The 19,261-nt window shown below is 50.7% G+C and overlaps 3 protein-coding genes across 3 annotated transcripts in view; all 3 read right to left on the minus strand.

Moving 5' to 3' along the window:
- Positions 1–380: 380 nt before the first annotated feature.
- CUNH19orf53 (chromosome unknown C19orf53 homolog) lies at positions 381–4,095 on the minus strand. The gene is made up of 3 exons (XM_055620953.1): positions 3,884–4,095; positions 3,743–3,798; positions 381–1,038 (listed from the first exon to the last, which is right to left on the minus strand). Exons 1-3 carry the CDS (start codon positions 3,969–3,971, stop codon positions 898–900), a joined length of 285 nt encoding a protein of 94 aa, XP_055476928.1. The 5' UTR covers positions 3,972–4,095; the 3' UTR covers positions 381–897.
- A 1,404-nt stretch (positions 4,096–5,499) lies between these two features.
- Positions 5,500–12,291, minus strand: Mri1 (methylthioribose-1-phosphate isomerase 1). Its single transcript, XM_055620952.1, has 5 exons — positions 11,315–12,291; positions 10,474–10,649; positions 7,814–7,990; positions 7,500–7,724; positions 5,500–5,725 (listed from the first exon to the last, which is right to left on the minus strand). Exons 1-5 carry the CDS (start codon positions 11,683–11,685, stop codon positions 5,565–5,567), a joined length of 1,110 nt encoding a protein of 369 aa, XP_055476927.1. The 5' UTR covers positions 11,686–12,291; the 3' UTR covers positions 5,500–5,564.
- Positions 12,292–12,888: 597 nt separating this feature from the next.
- Yju2b (YJU2 splicing factor homolog B) overlaps positions 12,889–19,261 on the minus strand; it is a 13,790-nt gene continuing 7,417 nt past the window's right edge. The window contains exons 3-10 of the mRNA XM_055620951.1: positions 18,912–18,965; positions 18,474–18,556; positions 17,604–17,659; positions 16,410–16,470; positions 15,102–15,244; positions 14,855–15,027; positions 13,707–13,845; positions 12,889–13,514 (exon numbers count right to left, since the gene is read on the minus strand). Of these exons, the coding sequence (XP_055476926.1) occupies positions 13,075–13,514; positions 13,707–13,845; positions 14,855–15,027; positions 15,102–15,244; positions 16,410–16,470; positions 17,604–17,659; positions 18,474–18,556; positions 18,912–18,965 (1,149 nt within the window). The 3' untranslated portion in view covers positions 12,889–13,074. The remainder of the gene's footprint in view (positions 13,515–13,706; positions 13,846–14,854; positions 15,028–15,101; positions 15,245–16,409; positions 16,471–17,603; positions 17,660–18,473; positions 18,557–18,911; positions 18,966–19,261) is intronic.

Below are 19,261 nucleotides of genomic sequence, written 5' to 3' on the forward strand. Positions count from 1 at the left end.
TTCTAACCAACAGTGTATGGGACCAGATTCACCCAGGAAGGGTGGGAGCAGTCACTGGCGACCTGACACTCTTCTGCCTCCTTAGTGATGAAAAGACTGGACAAAGGGATGAGCCCCCAACATACTCATTGTTTGCCCCAGGGCCACACTAAGGAAAGATGCCACCAGGTCAATCAACCCTGCATATGACACCACCACCATGTGGCCCGGCAGGTCTGAGTACCGCCAGGCGTGTGAGCCACTTGATGGACAGGAGCAGAGCTGCACCGTGGACGAGGGTAGCTGAGCTGGCCAGCTGCTGGCTCTGGAGTGTCAGCAGGCTAGCTTACCTAAGACAGAGGTGGCAATGGAGTAGGTGAGCACAAGAATGGGCACACATCCTCTGTAAGCACAGCTTTATTGGGTAACATTGGCGGATTCCCAAGTGGCTCTGGATCACTAGTGTGACAGGATGAGGCGGCACCTCATTGACAATATGGGACCCTTCATGTAGAGGACAGTGACCACTAACATTAGATGACCAGAGGGGGCAACCAGGGGAAGAGACTGTTCCCAAGCGGCCAGCTTCAGGTGTGTATCACTGTCCTTTCTTGGGTCTGGGGCTGTCAAGGGCACTGTGTGTGGGGGAGAAATTTCTTGGGGAGACCAAAGAGGCTTACCTAGCCCCTGAAAACCTCCCCATTGAACCGCGTGAGAGCTGGAGGGATAACAGAGCCAAGTTCATGACCCCAACACACCAGTAAAGAAAGCCGAGCACCTCTTCTTCACCTTGGGGGCTAGACCAAGGCTTTACCATCACCTGCCCATTGCTGTTTCAAGTGCCACCAGGACTGGAGCAGGGTCTTCTTCCCTCAAGTCCGGCTAGCCTGTGGGACAACCTGCCAAGTCCCAGTGCCTTTAGGATGGTGTCTTGCTGGCGGGGGTGGCCCCAGTCTTCTTTGGTGCTCCCTTCAGCAGTGCAAGCTTCTTAGGCAGGCTGGAGCTGGCTTTCATCACCACGTCATGCTCAATCTTCTTCCGGATTCCCACTTCCAGGCTCTATGGGGTGACAGAGCAAGCCCTCACTCTCCTTAGCCAACATACACACACCTTGCTTTGTTCTTTGAGAATGGCTTCAGGCTCAGAGCCACATGCCTCGACTTACCACTACAGGCCTGTGCTGCCATGCTCAGGTCAAAAGCAAACTGAATTCTTCCATCTCTGTGTCTCTGTTCATGTATGTTTTACAGATGGGGAAACAGAGGCTCCTGCATTAAGCAGGCACCTGCCTAGGCTCCAAGCTAGGAGTGACAGTCCCTTCTGTCCCATGACTCACCTACTTTCCTGGGGTTCCAAGTAAGGCCATGAGCCAATTAAGTCACTGACTGGGAACTTGGTCTCTACCCCACCCACTCCTGGGACCATGATGGCTGCGTGTGGTGAGCACAGGAGTTCTGAGGAAGATAACACTGTGTCAGTCATGAGAATATGAGAAAAAGTACTGCTAATAAGAAAAGATTCCAGGGACAATGTATGCTGTGCGAGCACATTGAGTGATGTCTGGGAGAACAGGTCTAGCAGTGGGACAGAACCAAGGATGAAAGGCGGCGAGGAAGAGGAGGTGAAGAACTAGAGCTTTTTCTGAGCAGGAAGCAACCATGAAAGGTTCTGGGCAGAGGAGGAACCAGTTTTGGGCACAGGCAGGCACTTCAGCTGCTGTAGCAGGAAGAGGGTAGAGTTGGCTAGGGTGGGTGTGAAGTGAGGGGCAGAAGTAGGTAGACTCTGGATGTACGCTCAGAAGCATTAAACTGGATATGCGTCAAGGATGACCTTTAACCTGGGAGGGCAAAAGCAGTGGGAGGAACTCACTTAGGACCTGAGAGTGGGTACCCCATGGAGAAGAGCAGGCAAGTACCCTGCTTGAGGAAATCTCTGGGAGACAGAATGGGCTTAAGAGTTAAACCAGATTGAAGCTTCTAATTTTCTTATTCATTAAAAAAAAATTTTTTTTGTGTGTCTGAGTATTTTGCCTGCATGTATGTCTGTGTACCACATACATGCGATGCCTGTAGAGACTAGAAGAGGGCACTGGAGAGGCCCTGGGACTGGAGTTAGAAATGGTTGTGAGCTGCCATGTGGGTACTAGAAACTGAACTGAGGCTGCGTGGAAGAGCAGCCAGTGCTCTTACCACTGTCCAGCCCCTGAGTCTCTAATGTCTCCACCAGCTCAATCCTTCCTACCTGGACTGCTAGGTGACTCTAATAATACCCCTGTGTCTGATGAACAGCCCCAGACCCAAGAAAGGGCTATCAAGGCTAGTTCAAGGCCAGCCTGAGCTAGAGTCAAACCTTGTTTCAAAAAGAGGGGAGTGAGTGTATGGTGCACGCTTTTAACCCAGCATTCAGAAGGCTGTGGCAGAAAGACCTCTGTAAATTCTAGGCTAGAAATTCTAGTGAGTTCCAGATCAGCCAAAGCTATGTAGTAAGACACTATCTTAGGAAAAAAAGGGGGTAGGGAGTGGACAGGCTGAGAATGAGGCTTCATTAGTAGAGTGCCTGACTAACACTCACAGGTCTGAGTTCAATCCACAGCATTACATAAACAGGGCTCAGTGGCCCATGTCAGTAACCTGGGCACCCGGGAGGCTAGGCGATATATATACAGCTCTTGGTTAGCCTAAATTGGTGTGACGCTGTGTCTCAAAAGCACAAAGCAGACAGAGCAAAAGATAACAAGGGGTTGGAGAGCTGGCTCAGTAGTTAAGAGCACTGGACACCCTTCCAGATCCCCAGCTCCCACACTGCAGCCACAATCATCTGTGACCACAACTCCGGGAAATCTGCTCCAGACAAGCAGTGGTGTACAGACATGCAAAATACTCCGACAGATAAATAACATTTTAAAAAGGGAGTATACAGAACTGGGCAGTGGTGGCACAAGCCTTTAATCCCAGCACTTGGGAGGCAGAGGCGGGTGGATCTCTGAGTTCCAGGCTAGCCTGGTCTACAAAGTGGGTCTAGGACAGCCAAGGCTACACAAGAGAAACCAAGTCTCAAAAAACTTAACCTACCTACCTACCTACATACATAATAAGTAGATGGAGGCTATGACCTAGAGAGATGGCGCAGTAGAAGAGCACATACTTCTCTCACAGAGGACCTGAGTTCTGTTCCTAGCACCCAGGTCGTGTGCATACCACCTGCAACTCCAGGACTGATGCCCTGTGGTGGCCTCTGTGGGCACCCGCACTCAGGTGCACACACCACTAATTAAAACAGTATTATTTTGGAGGCTAGAACATCACTCAGCTGTTAAAAGCACTTGTTACTCTAATCTGTAGACCTGGCTGGCCTTGAACTCAGAGCTCCAACTGCCTGAGCCTCTCGAGCGCCGGGATTAACCGATTACGCTACCACGCCTGTCTTTAGCACTTCTGACTCTTTTAAGACCAGCACACCCATGATGGCTCAACATCGTCATTAACTCTAGTTCTAGGAGACTGGACTTCCTCTTCTGACCTCTTTGGGTACTAGGCACATATCAGACGGATGCAACACACAGGCAACACTCATACACATCAAAATACAACAGCAACAACAGAAAACCGGGTGCTAGCCTATCTGCTGACAGTTCCTAACGCGCATCTGAAGCCCTCAGAAGCTAAGTGAGGGGTCTGGACCCATCGAACACAGGAGGACACAGACACGGAGTTCTCGTCAGCCCGCTATCCCGGGTCACCGACCTTTGCATCATTCCACTCACCTTCTTCAGCTTTTGCTGCTGCACGACGCGCGCCTTCTTGGGAGCGATGATTCGACCTAGCGGAGAAACACCAGCCGATGAGCCTGGGCGATGAGCCGATGAGCGAGTACGTCGCTCCCTCCTCCCCACCCCGTTACTCACCGCCTTTCCGCGGCCCGTGGCTCCGCTCCGCCGCCGCCGCCTTGCTTTTAGGTTTCTGCGCCTGGAACTTGCGCTGTCCCTGCGCCATGGTCTACCACGAGCCGGAAGAGGCGGTGCTAACGAGCAGGAAGCCGGAAGTCACGCATAGAGTCCAGGCCTTACGGGACGCAGAGCGGCACACTTAAACAGCTGGCCAAAAAATTCGAAGGAAAATTATGGTACCATTTTCAGGGGTCAGGTCACATTTGTGTATTATAAAACATGGTATTTTGTGCTTTTTATACAAATAAAAAGTTTGCCTCGGTGTGGCAACCGACGAACTCAGTTTTGGAGGAAAATTAAAGGAGTGCAAAACAAATAATAAAACAACAACAACAAAAAAAATGAGTAATAATGAGATGGCTCAGTGGGTAAAGGTGCTTGCCGCCATGTCTGATTACTTGAGTATGATCCTGAATAGTGCGCGCGCGTTTAAGCTCAGCACTTGGGAGGCAGAGAACTGACTCCTGTAGACTGTTTCCACTCAAGAGAATAAATAAAAGTGTCACTAAAAAAAACAAACAAACAAACTCTTAGGCAATGATTAATTTTACATTAATCTTGCAGCTGTGCTGGGGACAGAACGCAGCTTCATACTTGCAGCAAAAGAGCTGTCTCTGCCAAATTAAAAAGATTTAAAATATATTCCTGGTGCTCATTGTTTATGGACCTGAGCTGCAGCCAGTGTCCATGAGTGATTGTGCACATACCTATTATCCCAGTGCTGAGGAGGCTGAAGACGATCCCCGCAGCCTAGTCTAATTGTTGAGGTTCAGAGATTCTCTCAAAATATAAAGCAAAAGTTGTATGGGCTCATGCCCTTTACCCTTCACTCAGGAGGAAGAGGCGGAGGCAGAGGCAGAGGCAGGTGGATCTCTGAGTTCGAGGTCAGCCTGGTCTACAGATTAAGTTCAAAGACAGCCAGGGCTACACAGAGACTGTCTTTAAAAGCACACAAAATCTTGACTATTAAGCTACGGTGTCCTCTTTTAAAGTTGCTCCTGCAGAGAGAACCTGGGTTCGGTTCCCAGGATCCACATGGCAGCTCACAATCATCTGTAATTCTAGTTCAAAGAGATCCAGTGCCCTTTTCTGGCCTCAGAGAGCACCAGATACTTGAATGTAAAACACTGACACATGAAAATAGCCAGACAGCAGTGGTGCACACACTTAAGTCCAGCACTTAGGAGGCAGATATCTCTGAATTTGAGGCCAGCCTGGTCTATAGAGAGAGCTCCAGGACAGGCAGGGCTACAGGAGAAACCCTTATGGAAAAACAAAACACAAAATCTTCAAATGTAACTAAGAGACCATCTTGATTATCCCTACATTTTTTTTTTTTAATCTGTTGCCCAATGTAGCCTAAAACCCAAAGAAATCCTCCTGCCTCAGACTCCCAGAACTAAGATTACAGGTGTGTAACCCATCTGGCTTTTCACACCATGCATAGGTCATTCAAAGGATAACTCTGTGATGTAGACTGGGCGGCTCTGCTGTGGATGCTGGGACTCTCCAGAGCTGGGAAATGTCTGCTCCTGCAGCTGGAACAGGGCTATGGTTGATGATTAGCTTCTGGGTAACCATTTGAGAACTTTATTATAAAACCAGAGGAAAGCAAGGCAGGGCAGGGAGGGCCAGCTAGTCACATCTGGGCACTGTCGAAAGTCCGTTTCTCTGAGAAGACAGAGGCGCTCAGGGCTGTCCGGAGTTCCTCAGGGGCAAAGACACCCAGCTCAGTGATGATGCCACCGGTGATGAGCTCGTGAGGGGTGACATCAAAGGCAGGATTCCAAACCCGGATTCCTGCAGGGGAGAGAGGACACAGAAGGTGGGGGTTTTGCTCTTAGAACTCTCTGTTGTCATTTGTCCTCACCACAGTAATTCTTGGGCTAGAGACTGCTGAGAATCTAGGGGTTCACATATATCAAAGAGCTCATAAGAGTGCAGGCACTGAGGTGGGTAGTACAGCTTCTTCCTGTTGCCTCATAGATTTCTACCTGACTCTTGCCTGCTCCTAAGATTTTAAGAATTCCAGAATCCACCCCAGGGCCTTTGCACTGAATCAACTGTGGGTGTGCACTGTTGCTACATCTGTTTTTCTGGTTCTGGGGTGGAGCCCTTCACAGATGTTTTGAAAATCAATTTAAAAAACATAATTACTTCTCTAAGACAGGGTCATACATGTAGCTTGGGCTGGCCTCAAATTTTCTATGTAGCCAAGGCTGGTTTTGATAATCCTTGTCTTCCTGTCTCTACCTGCTGAGTGGTAGGTTTACCACGTGTATACCACCAAAAATAGCAAATTATTTTAAAATGCCATTTATTTTTTGAGACTTTCGTATGGGTATATGATGATTTTGATTGCTTTTAATTGAAAATGTTTTTTATGTAGTGTTGTGGTTGAATCTCAGGCATTGCACATGCTGGCAAGTGCATCTTTGGTCCTCTTTAAAATGTTTATTTTGAGATAGAGTTTATATTGGCTAGGTGATCTTCCTGCCTCAGCCTCATGAGCAGCCACCAGGGTCCAGGTTTCTGATACTTTGTTTTTGAAACACGGCTTTTCTGTATAGCCCTGGCTGTTCTGGAGCTCACTCTGTAGAACAGGCTGGCCTCAAACTCAGAGCTCCACCTGCCTCTGCAAGTGCTGGGATTAAAGGCATGTACTGCTACCACAACCTGGCTCTTTTTGAGAGTGAGACTGGGGTCTCACTCCATAGCCCAGGCTGATCCGGAAGTCTCAGCAGCCCTCCTGCCTCAGCCTCCCCAGTGCTGGCATCACAGGTATGTACCACCACTCCTGGCTGTTTATGCAGACATTTGTCTAGGCAGAAACTTGTTGGTTTTAGGCTTTTCTGATGTTTTTTGGCAGGCCTCACTTGGTAGCCTATACTAACCTGAAACTCCCTTGTACCATTTGGCCTTGTGTGGCTCCTCCTGTCCGGGCTCTGGAGTATTGGGATTCAGGCTGCACCTCCACACCCAGCAGTATTCTTGACATGTGTGCACTTGCTCTTCTTGCATTAAAAGACTAGCAGCCAACCTCAGTTGTGGTTCCTTAGGGACCATCCAACTTATTTGCTCTTTTTAAGATTTATTTATTTATTTACACGAATGCTCTGTTTGCACATACACATGAAAGTTAGTAGAAGGCATCTGACCCCATCACAGATGGTTTTGAGCCACCATGTGGTGGCTGGGAATTAAACTCAGAACCTCTGGAAGGGAAGAGAAGCCATCGCTCCAGTTCCCATCCAACTTATTTTTTGAGACAGGATCTTCTACTGAACCTGGGTTCCCTGACTAGACTCGGCTGGCCACAAGCCCCAAGGATCTGCCTTCTCCGCCTCTCCGTTGCTGGGATCACCTGTGCCACCACAGGCTTTTCTAGACACCAAACTGAGGTCCTGATCCCAACCCTCCACCAGTGAGTGCCATCTCTAGCCACCCAGTACTATTTACCAAGCCTGACCTTGGATCTAACCTCCACCATCAGAATCCAGCTGAGGAGCTTGAAAGTGCCACGCAGTTCATGCCACTGAAGGCCACAATACCCAGAGTGCCAACCCCACCTTACCCTGTGCTGCAATCCTGACTCCATTGACATCAGTCAGCTCCTGGCTGGGGCGTTCCTCTATGACAATCTCCTTTCCGGTCTCTAGATGGAGGTCACAGGATGAGCTGGGGGCAGCCACGTAGAAGGGGACACCGTGGTACTTGGCGACAATGGCCAGCTGGTAGGTGCCTATTTTGTTGGCTGTGTCTCCGTTGGCAACGACACGGTCAGCTCCCACCACCACAGCTGGGGAATGGGTGGAGAGTTGGGGAGGTTACATGCATGGCTCTGGATTCCCAAGGTGCTACCCACCCCACCATGTCTAGCCCACTGACCTGACACACCCTGGTGTGCCATGGCAGCAGCTGCCATGCTGTCAGCGATGAGAGTGGCAGGGATCTGCTCATATACCAGCTCAAAGGCTGTCAGCCGGGCTCCCTGGTTGTAGGGCCGGGTCTCTGTGCAGAAGGTATGCTCCAAACGGCCCATCTCGTGGAGTGAGCGGATCACACCTGTCGGTACACAGGCAGACAAGCAGGGCTGCAAGCGCTCAGGCTAGTGCAGAGCACAATGCGGCTCCCAACCTCTCCTGTGCCTGACACACCATTCCCACCTCCCCACATCTTCTTCACATCTACTTTCTGACACCCGAGGTTCCTCGGTCTCACACAGCAGCCTTGCCATTCTGATCTTTTGTCCCTGTCCAGTCCATGTCATTTAGAACATTTGTTATTGTTGAGACAGGATCTTGCTAAGTTGCTTGGGTTAAGCCTTGAAATATGATCTTCTTGCCCTAGCCTGTTGAGCGGCTTTTAGCACCTTTTTTTTTTTAGATTAAAAAAAATTTTTTTATATTAATCACAGGTTATTTACTTTGTATCCCAGCCGTAGTCACCTCCCACATCTCCTAACTGCCCCTTTCAAAGTCCACTGATAGGGGAGGTCCTCCTCCCCTTCCATCTGACCCTAGCTTATCAGTTATCTTCAAGACTGGCTGCAATGTCTTCCTCTGTGGCCTAGCAAGGCTGCTCCTCCCCCTGGGTCAAAGAGCCACTGAGTTCATGTCAGAAATAGTCCCTGTTCCCCTGACTAGAGTAAACACTTGGATACTGAGCTACCATGGGCTACATCCAAGCAGGGGTTCTAGGTTATATCCATGCATGGTCCTTGGTTGGAGAAACAGTCTCAGAAGAGCCCTGTGCCCAGATATATTTGGTCCTTGTAGAGCTCCTGTCCTCTCCAGGTCATACTAACTCCCCCTTCTTTCATATGATTTCCTGCACTCTGCCGAAGGTTTGGTTATGAGTCTCAGCATCTGCTTTGATACAGTGCAAGGTAGTCTTTCAGAGGCCCTCTATGGTAGGCTCCTATCCTGTTTCTTGTTTTCTACTTCCAATGTCCATCCCATTTGTCTTTCTAAGTGAGGATTGATCACCTTAAGAGGACCCCAGGTCCTCTTTCTTGTTTATCTTCTTTAGGTGTACAGATTTTAGTATGTTTATCCTATCTTATAGGTCTAGTATCCACTTATAAGTGAGTATATACCATGTGTGTCTTTCTGTTTCTGGGATACTTCACTCAGGATGATCTTTTCCAGATCCCACCATTTGCCTGCAAATTTCATGATTTCCTTGTTTTTAATTGCTAAGTAGTATTCTATTGTGTTTTTAGCACCTTCTAATAATTTGTTTTGTGTTTGTTCTTCAGTGCTGGGCATGGGAGGAACCCATGGCAATGCATTTTGGGGGCAGGTGCTCTACAGCTGGACCACAGGCCCAGCTCCTCAAGAAAGGATTCTCAGCCGTGCCTCACTGCTTGCCCATGCCTCTGAGCCCCTGCTCATTCCTCTTTGTACTCAAGGCTGCAGGTGCCTGATATCTCTTCCATGGTTCACTACTGTGTTTTCACTCCCTGGAACAGTCAGTAGTTAATAAATGTTGGCTGAGTCAATGAATGAAGATCTGGGTTCCAAAGATGGAGTGCTGGGCTCAGAAAGACAGTGGAATGTCCTAGACACCAAAGGCAGAAAGAATCTGCTGGCTTGACCCCCTAATCTCTATCTCTTAGCCACAGCTTTTGTAGACTTACATAGTGTGTGTCACTCTCTGCTCCCCTGTCCCCTGGGGGTCAGTCAACAAACACTGTGCCCCTTCTCTAGGCATGTGGCTCAGGCCAGGCCGGGCAGATGACCCAGGAAGTTTCTAGTCTCTGAGAGCAGAACTACTTCAATCCGTGGGCAAAATGAGGGACAGGGTCCTAAGGCCATTGGTTGAACTCCTTCATATACCCGTACCTGCAGACCAGTTCCTAAGTGCTTCTGTACAGGAACTGGTCTACCAAGGGTAGGGAAAAAATAACAAAAAACCAGCAAACCAATTAACTGGGCTGAAGAGATGGCTCAGTGGTTAGGAGCACTTGCTTCTCTTCAAGAGGACCTGGGTTCAGTTCCCAACACATATGTGGTGGCTCACAATCATCTGTAACTCCAGCTCCAGGACATCCAATACTGCCTTCTGTCCTTCCCAGGCATGAGGCACATGCATGGTGCCCACACACACAAGCAGGGAAAAACACTCATATAGACATGAAAACAAAACTAAACTAATATTCACAACTCTGTAGCCAAAGTTGTTTCTTCTTTTGGGTTCTGAAGACTAAATCCTAGATCTTGTGCATACTAAGCTAAGTATGTACTCTTTTACAGTAATTATTTATTTTAAATTATATATATGTGTGTCTACATGTATGTGAATGCAGGTACCCATGGAGGCCAGAAGAGGGTGTTGGGCCCTCTGAAGCTGGTGTTGGAGGTGGCTTTGAGCTGTTCCACATGGAGACTGAGAACTTAAAAAAAGTAGCCTCCCACTCTTAATTGCTGAGCCAGCCCCAGCTAAGCAGTACTCCTGTCACTGAACTATACCCCCAGCTCTGGTTGCTTTGCCTTGCACCCAAAAAAGACCGTCCCATGCCGTGACAATTGAAGGTGCCTCCTCACCTAGGGCTGTACCATAGCCAGCAGTGGCCAGAGCACCAGTGTTACAGTGGGTCAGCACGGTCACCTTGCCACCCTTGGGGCTGGTGTGCTCTAGGAGATGGCGCGCTCCCAGGTCCCCAATGCTCTGGTTATCTCTGAGGTCCTTCTCCAACATGTCCTCGGCGGAGCGGATCACTCTGGGAACAAAAGGAGCTCTTACCACTGTTGGAAGAGACCTGGCTAGCTGCTCTACGCCTTTCAAAGTCATGGGGTTTGCCTGAGATCTTCTCTGGTGGCACACCTGACACTCTGCTCACTAGTCTGTGCGAGGCACAGCAGTAAACACAACAAAACCCTTTGCCTCCGTGGCGATGACTTTAGGGTGGGAGAGGCAATTGGGGAACTGGTATAATGAAGGGCAAAAGGGCACAATCAGGGACAATCAGTGTTTATACAGAAGGGGAAGGGAGGGAGCAGGAACTGAAGATGGAATTCTAACTCTAGAGTCTAGTTTTAGGCAGAGGCAGGCGCCATAAAGTTGCAGAAAATAAACAAACAAACATTGAGAATGAAGTGGCTTGACCGGAAGTGGGAAGGGAAAGGAAAAGTACAGAGGAAAGCAGGGGAGAGCGCACAAGATCTCAAGGCAAACCTGACAGAACCCGCGTAAGAAAGCTGGTGCGGTACTGCTAAGGGGCTGAAATCAAGGACCTGGGGAACACAGCGCAGGGATGGACCCATAGTCCTGCCAGTGGGCTTCTGGCCATGGCACACGTGTGCCTGCGTCTGCTTCCTGGTATCAGAATGAGAAAGAGGGTCAGTAGCTTCCGCGTGGTGCACTGCCCGGTCCAGGATCCGGTACCTTTCCCGCACGGTGTCCTCAGTGGCACCCTCTCGTTCAGCCTCCCGGGCCGCCACGCGAGCCAGATCTCCGGCGGCACGGGCCATGTTGACAGCGGTGGGCCGGGCGGCAACGAGGAGGCGCAGCTGGTCTCGCACGAAGGTCACCAGAGCGGCGAGCCCCGGGCCGCCGGCGCCGGCCCGCAGCTCCACGGCCAGGCTCAGGCAGCCCACCAGAGCGATGGCGGGGGCGCCGCGCACCTTCATGGCGCGGATGGCCTCCCGGGCCTGCTGCACGGAGCTCAGCGCCTCGTAGTGGCAGTGCTCAGGCAGCTGCAGCTGGTCGAGGATCTGCAGCGAGCCCGGGGAGTAGCGGATCGCTTCCAGTCGCATGGTGCCCAGCAGGCGTGCAGGTCCACACAGAATCCCATACAGGTTTTGGGGGCGGAGTTGCGTTCTACCGCTGGCGCACGCGCACAAGCCACCCTGCCACTCCAGCAATTGGTTTCTTCCGTAGTTGCCACAACTTGCCGCAAAGCCTCAGAGCTGGGAACTCCAAGGTTCTTGGTAACAGGGTTATTTTTGCCTACTGTCCATCCGTCACTGAAGCTACGACTTGGCAGCCTCTCAGCTCTGCTCATCCACAGCTCACAGATACCCAGTGCTTAATTAGTGTGTTAAACGACCTTCCTTGGACCGCTTTTATCCCCGTTTTTTTTAAAGCAAGCACCATGAGGGTCTTCTATTCTTAGGGGCTGCAGAGATTGTTCAGGGTTAAAAGTGTACAGTGCCCTTACAGAGGCCCAGAGTTAGGTTCCCAGGTGGCTTCCCGGCTGCCTCTACCCCCAGTTACAAGGGATTTGAGGCCCTCATCAGACCTCAGCGGGGCAACATACACAGGCAAATCCTTAAGTGAAAATAAATCTGAAGCCGGGTACGGTGGCACTCGCCTGTAATCCCAGCTCTCAGGGAGGCAGAAGCAGGTGGATCTCTTGAGTTCAAGGCCAGTGTAGTCTACAAAGTGAGTCCAGGACAGCCAAGGCTGCACAGAGAAACCCTAAAAACAAATCTGTCAGACTTTGATCCTAGTTCTGTGAGTCTAAGGCCCCACTAGTCTACATAAGTGAGTTCCAGGACACCCAGGAATGCAAAGAAATCCTATCTTAAAAAACAAACAACAAAAACACGGATGTCTCCATGTAGTCCAGGCTGGACTGGACCACACCTTGTCTCTAGAGCTGTGGTGCCAGGATGATAGGTATGTGCCCACCATGCCTGGTTGGAGCAGGATGTTTTTGGTTGTTTCACTGGTTGGTCATCATGAGTGGCTCACACCACGCTATGGTAAGGAGTCAGGACGTCTCTCCTGTCTACCTCTGCTACCCCCGCCTGTGTTGTGGCCCCAGCAGCCTGGCCCTCTTCCAACCTTCCTTAGGTAGTCCCTCCCACAGAAGTCAGCTCAGGCAGTCTTGACCAGTATCTCCAACCCTTCATCCTGATGTGTGGGGACCACATTGCTGCCACAATAGTGCTGCGTTGTTGGGTGGAAGTGAGGGTAGGCGGCTACTGTGTGAGTTTAGTGACCCAAGGCAGGGACCAAGAACAGGGCTTTAATGTTAAGGTGTCAGGGTTACAACCAAGGCACAGGCATCCTCACCAAAACCAAATAAATAAGAATCTGTATAGGAAGATGAGTCTGTGGCTTGGCTGGCAGCAATGGGACCTGCACCCCTAAGGTCTGGATGAGTCAGTCATGGCTTCTGGTCCTGGAACCCCAACCCCTTACTCGCTCTCGGAGTCAGAGTAGTCAGCCACTAGGGAGGCATTGGGGTTGCTGGGGTGCAGCAAGTCCTCCTGAGAGGAACCTAGGGGTAAGGCCTGGTCTCTACAGTTTCTCTTAGAGTCTGGTGTCTTGTTGGTCCTGGATGCCTTTGCTGTTTCTTGAGGTGTGTCCTGTGTAGTTCTTGGTGGCGTTCTTGGTCCTGCTGACAAGGAACTGTCTGCTGCACAATGGGGACTTTCTGGAACTTCTTGAGACCTTCTCCTTACTATGCCCAGGTCCCCTACTGTGCTTGAGGTGCTGGGGGGTGGCCTGCGGCTCAGGCACAGCTTCTTCAGGACATTGCTAGCTTTGCTGCTACTTCCACTAGATCCCTGGGCTGAAGGGAACCAAGAACGGTGGATGATCTCTGTCCTCTTCAGTCTCTGTTTGTCCTCATAGGCTGTAGGGAAGAGGGGTTATTGCACGAGGGCCCGAGGCTCAGTGGACAGAGTGTGCACAGAGCATACCCCAAGCCTTGAGCTTTCTCCTCTTTCTCCCACCTCTGTAAGCAACAGGACCCCTAGGGACCAAGTGCCCCCAAGCCCTGCAACCTCTGCTTCCTGTGAACCCCCAGCCATGTGCCAGCACTCACAGTCCAGGGTGTGCAATCTTAGCAGGGCAGCTAGCCTTCGGTCATCCTCCGACTCTGGCATGAGAGGGATGGCTAGGCTGGCCTTGGCCTGCAGGGCCTGGTCCTTCTCTTCCTCCTCCTGCATGGCTTTCTTTTTCTCCTGTGGGTGGATGCGGCACACAGGGAGAGACATCAGAACCTCACCTCCTTGAGAAGACCCACAGGCCTCAGGCCAGCCACTGGGTCTCAGTGATGCAAAGGTGGCCTCGTGTGTGGGGGCTCTGAATGTTAGCATCCTGCATTCAGTCCCTCGTGCATTCATGCCAAGAAGATGGCCATGTGTCATAATGCAACTTTGGTCAATAGTGGGCGTGAGGTGCAGCCCACTAAATAAACCGTATAAGATCCGATAAAGGTGTGGTGGCCCATGGGAGGGCCAAGTGGGGGATGGAAAGTTTAAGGCCACTTAAGCCTGAGCCATACTGCCAATTCTGGGGTCTTAGATTTTTTTCCTACCCATTTATTTTCTGGGGTTGGGGGCAAGGTCTCCCTCCCAGACAGACCTGGGATCTGCCTCAGCTTCCTGAGTGTTGTGGTTATAAGCATGAGTCACCAGGGCCAGCTTTCTGTTTTTGAGGTTAGTCTCCAACTCCTGGGCTTGGGTCCTCCCATTTCAATCCCCTGAGCAGTTGGAACCACATACAGACATCATCAAAACTGGTTCCCTGCTTCTGTGAAACTTAGCTGCCCGTGTGACAGCTGACAGGAGGCTTTGGGAAAGTGACTCTGTGAGGCCTCTCCTGATGAATGGGATCAGTGCCTTACACAGGAGTGCATGGAGAGTCTGTGTGTCCTGCCTGCCCCGTGATCCAGCAGGAAGTTCTGAGGAGCAAGACTGGGCACTCTGACACTCAATCTGTAGGCACCTCACTGCTAGCCCTCAGCTTGCACAGCAGTGAACAATACATTTTTAGAAGACAAACCTCCTAGTCTGTGGTACATTAGTTATAACAGCAAGAAGAGAGTTATGCAGGATGTGACTTGTGCTGGGAACTTGTGCTGGGGCTCAGAGGGAAAACAATCAACTTGTAGGTGGGGTGTGGGACACAGATCTGAACCATGGCTTCCCAGCTGAGCCTGCTGGTGCTCCCCTGTGGAGCTGCCCTCACCCGGAAGTGCCTGCGGAGCATGCTATTCAGAGCAAAGTCATCCTTCCAGGCATTCTGTGCCTCCTGAATGTGGCTGAGTGTGGGGAGGGCCTTCTTCAGTGTGCTGCGGTCCGCCTCGCTGTGCTCCAGGCGGAACATGGCATCTGTCTCCAGTTTCTCTTTCTTCTCGTGCTCTGCAAGGACAGCATAAGTGTGACTCTGGGGAAGCAGCCCAGGCACATGTGGGGGACAAGCAGATGGCACTCACCCGTGGTCAGCACCTGCTCATTGTCTTCCATGTCCCAACGCTCCTCCTTGCGACTGGCACCACTCACAATCACATAGTCACAGTTGGCAGGGTCCGTTTGCATCTCGATGTAGTTGACACAGAGGTGGCACTTCATCCGGAACCTGGGGAGGAACTGGAGCTAGGATGCGGTGACCCTGCCCTGAGAGCCCAGAGCCACTGTCCACTTCCTTTGCTATACCGAACCCTTCAAGGAGTCACTGAGCACCATGGCACCCAGCTCAGATCAGGGAGAACCCTGAGGAAGACAGGCTTGCATACAGATGGAGCAACCCAGAACCTGAAGACGGTGCTGGAGGTTCAAAGTACAGGGCCTGCTCAGCATGCTCGTGTTGGCTTTCCCCCAGTGTGACAAAAACCCCAACATTTAGTGCTAGGTGTGGTGGTACCCACTTGTGATCCCAGCACTCCCTAGGCTCCACAGTAAGGCTCTGTCTCCAGCTATAATCTACTATCCAGATGCTAAATCTGGCTCTTTAATTCATTTGCCCATTCCTTCCTTTGTTCATTCTTCACCTAACTATGCACCCATTCACCTACCCATCAGTCCATCTACTCACCTACCAATCAATTTATTCATCCACATGTCTGTCCACCAACCCATCTATCTACCAATCTATCCATCTACTTACCTGCCCATTGGTCCATCTATGCATCCATCTACAGATCCATCCATCTACCTATTGATCCATCCACCAATTCATCCATCTACCCATCCTCTACCTGTTGATTCTTCCAGCTATCTTGTCACCCACCTGGGCATCCTCACAGCTACGTATCCATCCATTCACTCCTCCCTCCCTCCTTTCCTCTATTAGCTATTCTGTGTCACGATGGGCAGCAACAGCTGGAAAGCTGCTCGTCAATGGAGTAAGACAGTCTGCCCTGGAAGGGCTGATGTGCCTGAGGTGAGCATGTACCAGCAAGAAGAGATGGCATACACGAAGTGATGGCTTTAGAAAAGGTCCCTTTGAGGGTAGTGTTTGAGCATCACAGGAATTGAGCCATTTAGTTTCTTAGAGAAGAGCTTTCTTTGTAGAGGGACCAGAGGCTAAAAGGCCTGAAGCAGAGTATGTGAGAGGGCTTGAGCTTTTGTTAGGGACGGTGGGAACCATGAAGGGCTGGAGGATGTTGACAGGCCAGGACGGACAGTTCTACAGAGAATAGCTCTAGAAGAAGAGGACGAGTTCCCTTCCCCTTTGAGACTCCTCTAAAGTCTTCAGCCTGTGAAGACACACCTCTCGCTGAGGGGCCACCAGATGCTCCTACCTGTAGATTGGAGTCGTGTAGTAATTGCCAACCTTCTTCTTTTCTGCATTGTAGCGCACACCTGAGGGGGTGAGGAGAGAGGCTGGGACCAAGGCACCTTAACAGCTTTGCTTTGGGTGGGGAAAAGACAAGTTTGTTTTGTTGCCTGCTGGGGCAGATGCCCTGGAAGGACACAGAAATTCAAGGTAGGAAAGAATGAAGTTTGGGAGGCACTGAAAGTGTGGACTGGAACAGGAAGGCTCAGTCAGGTTCTAATCCTGCTTCCACTGCCTCCCAACTGTGCACCTCTGAGCAAGGTGCCTCATCCCTCCTCACTTCGTTTCCCATCTAGTCAATAGAGATGATGGTAATTCTGTTTGCATAGGGCTCTAGGAAAAAAAAAATGTTGATGGAGAGCTGGATGTGGTGGCATGCCTATAACCCCAGCACTTGGGAGGCAGAGGCAAGACAGAGTTTGAGGCAAGCCTGGGTGACATAGGCAGACCCTGTCTCAAATAAATAAATACTACCTGAGTAAATAAACTCAGCTTTCACTATTCTTTTAAACAATGTCTGGCTTTTTCCTGGGAGGTAATATAGTTCCACTTTCTGACCTTGAGTGGTCCTGAACTTGCCTGGAACAACTGAGCCTGGGTGCTTCCCATGGCATGACCTGGCTGTTTTCCTCTCTGGGACAGCTGCTTTAGCTTTGGCTGGAGGTGGCCATGGGGCATCTGGGATGGTTCAGTTCCCTCAGTTCTTAGTGCTGGGAACAAGACCCAGGGTCTTAAACATGGCCTGGACCTATCTGTTCCCGCAGCAAAAGGGTACATCCTTAGGTAGGTATGAGGGGCTCATGGGTCTCTCTCTCATTCCTTAGCAGCACAGGCCTCAGCCTTTCTTTCCACAGCCACCTTGTCTCCCAGCATTGTGCATCTGGGCTGCCACCCTCGCTTCCTGAAGCCTTGCTAGCCCCCAGCAAAGCCACCTAACCCTGCTTTTCTTCCCTGGTGCTGGATCCAAATAAAGTCCCCGCCCTGTCCTGTCCTTACCCAGGATCTGGACCCAGAGCCTAACCTTCTCATTGTTCTCTATCTTGGGTACCTGCCACCTTCTGAGTTGCCCTTGGGATTGACAACATCTCCAGAGTCTCACAGCACCTTGCAGAGCAGGGGCTGGAGGGGCAGGGAGGGCAGGTGGGTGGGCGTCACTCACCCATGCCAATGTGGTTCTTGCAGCCATCACACCAGATGTTGTATGGCATTTCAAATCTAAAGAAAAGACAAGATTTGTTGTTTTTTTCCTTCTTTAAAATTTTTTTCTTACATTTATTTATTCAGCCATTGTGTGTGTGGTGGCCAGAAGGCAACTTTGATGAGTTGGCTCTTTCCTTCCACCATGTGGGTCTGGGTATTGAATGTTGTCTGGCTTGGCAACAGGTGCCTTCACCCACTGAGCCATTGCTGCCCCACCCCTTTTTCTTAAGACATATTCCTGAACTCTTGGATCAAGTGATCCTCCTGCCTTCGGCTATCTGGTATCTGGAGACAGGTGTGTACACCTGTGCAGGCCCTGGCTGGCCACTCTTTCCTCTGTGGTCATGTCCTTGCACATCACTGTCTGGCTTGTTCTACCCAGAGGAAGACTCTGGCCTTAGCCCTGGAATCGGACCTGTGCCAGGCAATTGATAGAAAAGAAGGAACGTGTGCCAGGTCTGGGTCTTGGCCTTGAGAGTTCTGGCACCTTTGCTCACTCTTTTGGAGCCATGATCCTGCTGGTCTGCTGGAAAGAAATCTGTGGAATTGTCTATACAGGCCAAGGCCCCACAGGACTGGTTGGTCTTCTGCTACCAACCCTCACCAATGAAGGAAGAAGACCTAGTCAGGTCCTTCCAAGCCAGGAAAAGACACCCAGACTTGTTATCGATAACAAATGCTTACAGTTTTGTTACGTAGCAATAGCTGACTGATGCAGTATCTTCATGCTTTATGAAATTATAACCTTGTAGCACTGGGTCAGTCAATCAGGGGACAGGAGGTTGATGCAATGTGGAGGTCTTGGAAGAAGAGGTGGGTAGTTCCTTACCTGATAACAAGGATGCCTTGTGACAGCTTCCGAGCCCGTTCTCGAAGGGGGTGGCTGTTGTGGTATCGGTTGAGAGAGCCATGCTGTACAGAGAGGGTGAGCAAAGGTAAGCAGGGCCAACCTGGGTGGCCTGTTCCCTTGCTGTTCCTACTGCAGGAACATAAGTGCCTCCCTGGTAGGAGGGTCTTCATTCTTACATCAACGTGGGAGGTTGGGAAGGTTAGTAAGGTACACAGCTTGGAGCCAGGGGCTCCTTAGTATCTGAAGGAGGCCGTGCCAGGAGCCCCTGGGAATCCCAGAGTCTACAGGAGTTCTTTATATGCACGGGCGTGCTAACTGGGTAGAGCCTGCACGTGCCCTCCAGGGGCCTTGGAGTCTTCTCTATGTGACCTGTGACACTTGTCCCTGAGGCTGTGGGGGTTGCAGGAGGCTGCTCACCTTTTCGGGGTTGAAGTCCGGGGGGTAGTACTTGTTTTGGCCTTTCCTTTCGCCCTGAAAGCAGAGAAAAACATGGGTCGGAGAGGATCATGCAGGGCCCCAGGGATATGATGAGGGTCCATCCAGTGTCTGACCGATAGTGGCAACTTGGCTGGAAAACCAGTTGTTACAGCTTGGAAAGTTCCTAAGGGCTACACATACAGTGTCTGCACATTCTTGGGGACTGCAGGCAATGGTAACGAAGTGCAGAGTCACTGACTCCTGATGGGCTGTCGTCGTCTTCTTCGTCTTCTTCTTCTTCTCCTTCTTCTTCTTCTTCTTCTTCTTCTTCTTCTTCTTCTTCTTCTTCT

Source organism: Psammomys obesus, unplaced genomic scaffold (genome assembly GCF_907164565.1).
Source record: "Psammomys obesus unplaced genomic scaffold, mPsaObe1.curated_primary_1811, whole genome shotgun sequence".
In the NCBI taxonomy this organism is placed as follows: Eukaryota; Metazoa; Chordata; class Mammalia; order Rodentia; family Muridae; genus Psammomys; species Psammomys obesus.

Coding starts and splice junctions, on each gene's coding strand:
- Mri1 (XM_055620952.1), bottom strand. CDS start 11,685: ATGCGACTGGAAGCGATCCGCTACTCCCCGGGCTCGCTGCAGATCCTC. Junction 7,725..7,813: donor GGCACACCAGGGTGTGTCAG/GTCAGTGGGCTA, acceptor CCCATTCCCCAG/CTGTGGTGGTGGGAGCTGAC. Junction 5,726..7,499: donor AGTCAGGATTGCAGCACAGG/GTAAGGTGGGGT, acceptor TCTCCCCTGCAG/GAATCCGGGTTTGGAATCCT.
- CUNH19orf53 (XM_055620953.1), bottom strand. CDS start 3,971: ATGGCGCAGGGACAGCGCAAGTTCCAGGCGCAGAAACCTAAAAGCAAG. Junction 3,799..3,883: donor CCACGGGCCGCGGAAAGGCG/GTGAGTAACGGG, acceptor TTTCTCCGCTAG/GTCGAATCATCGCTCCCAAG. Junction 1,039..3,742: donor AGCAGCAAAAGCTGAAGAAG/GTGAGTGGAATG, acceptor GTCACCCCATAG/AGCCTGGAAGTGGGAATCCG.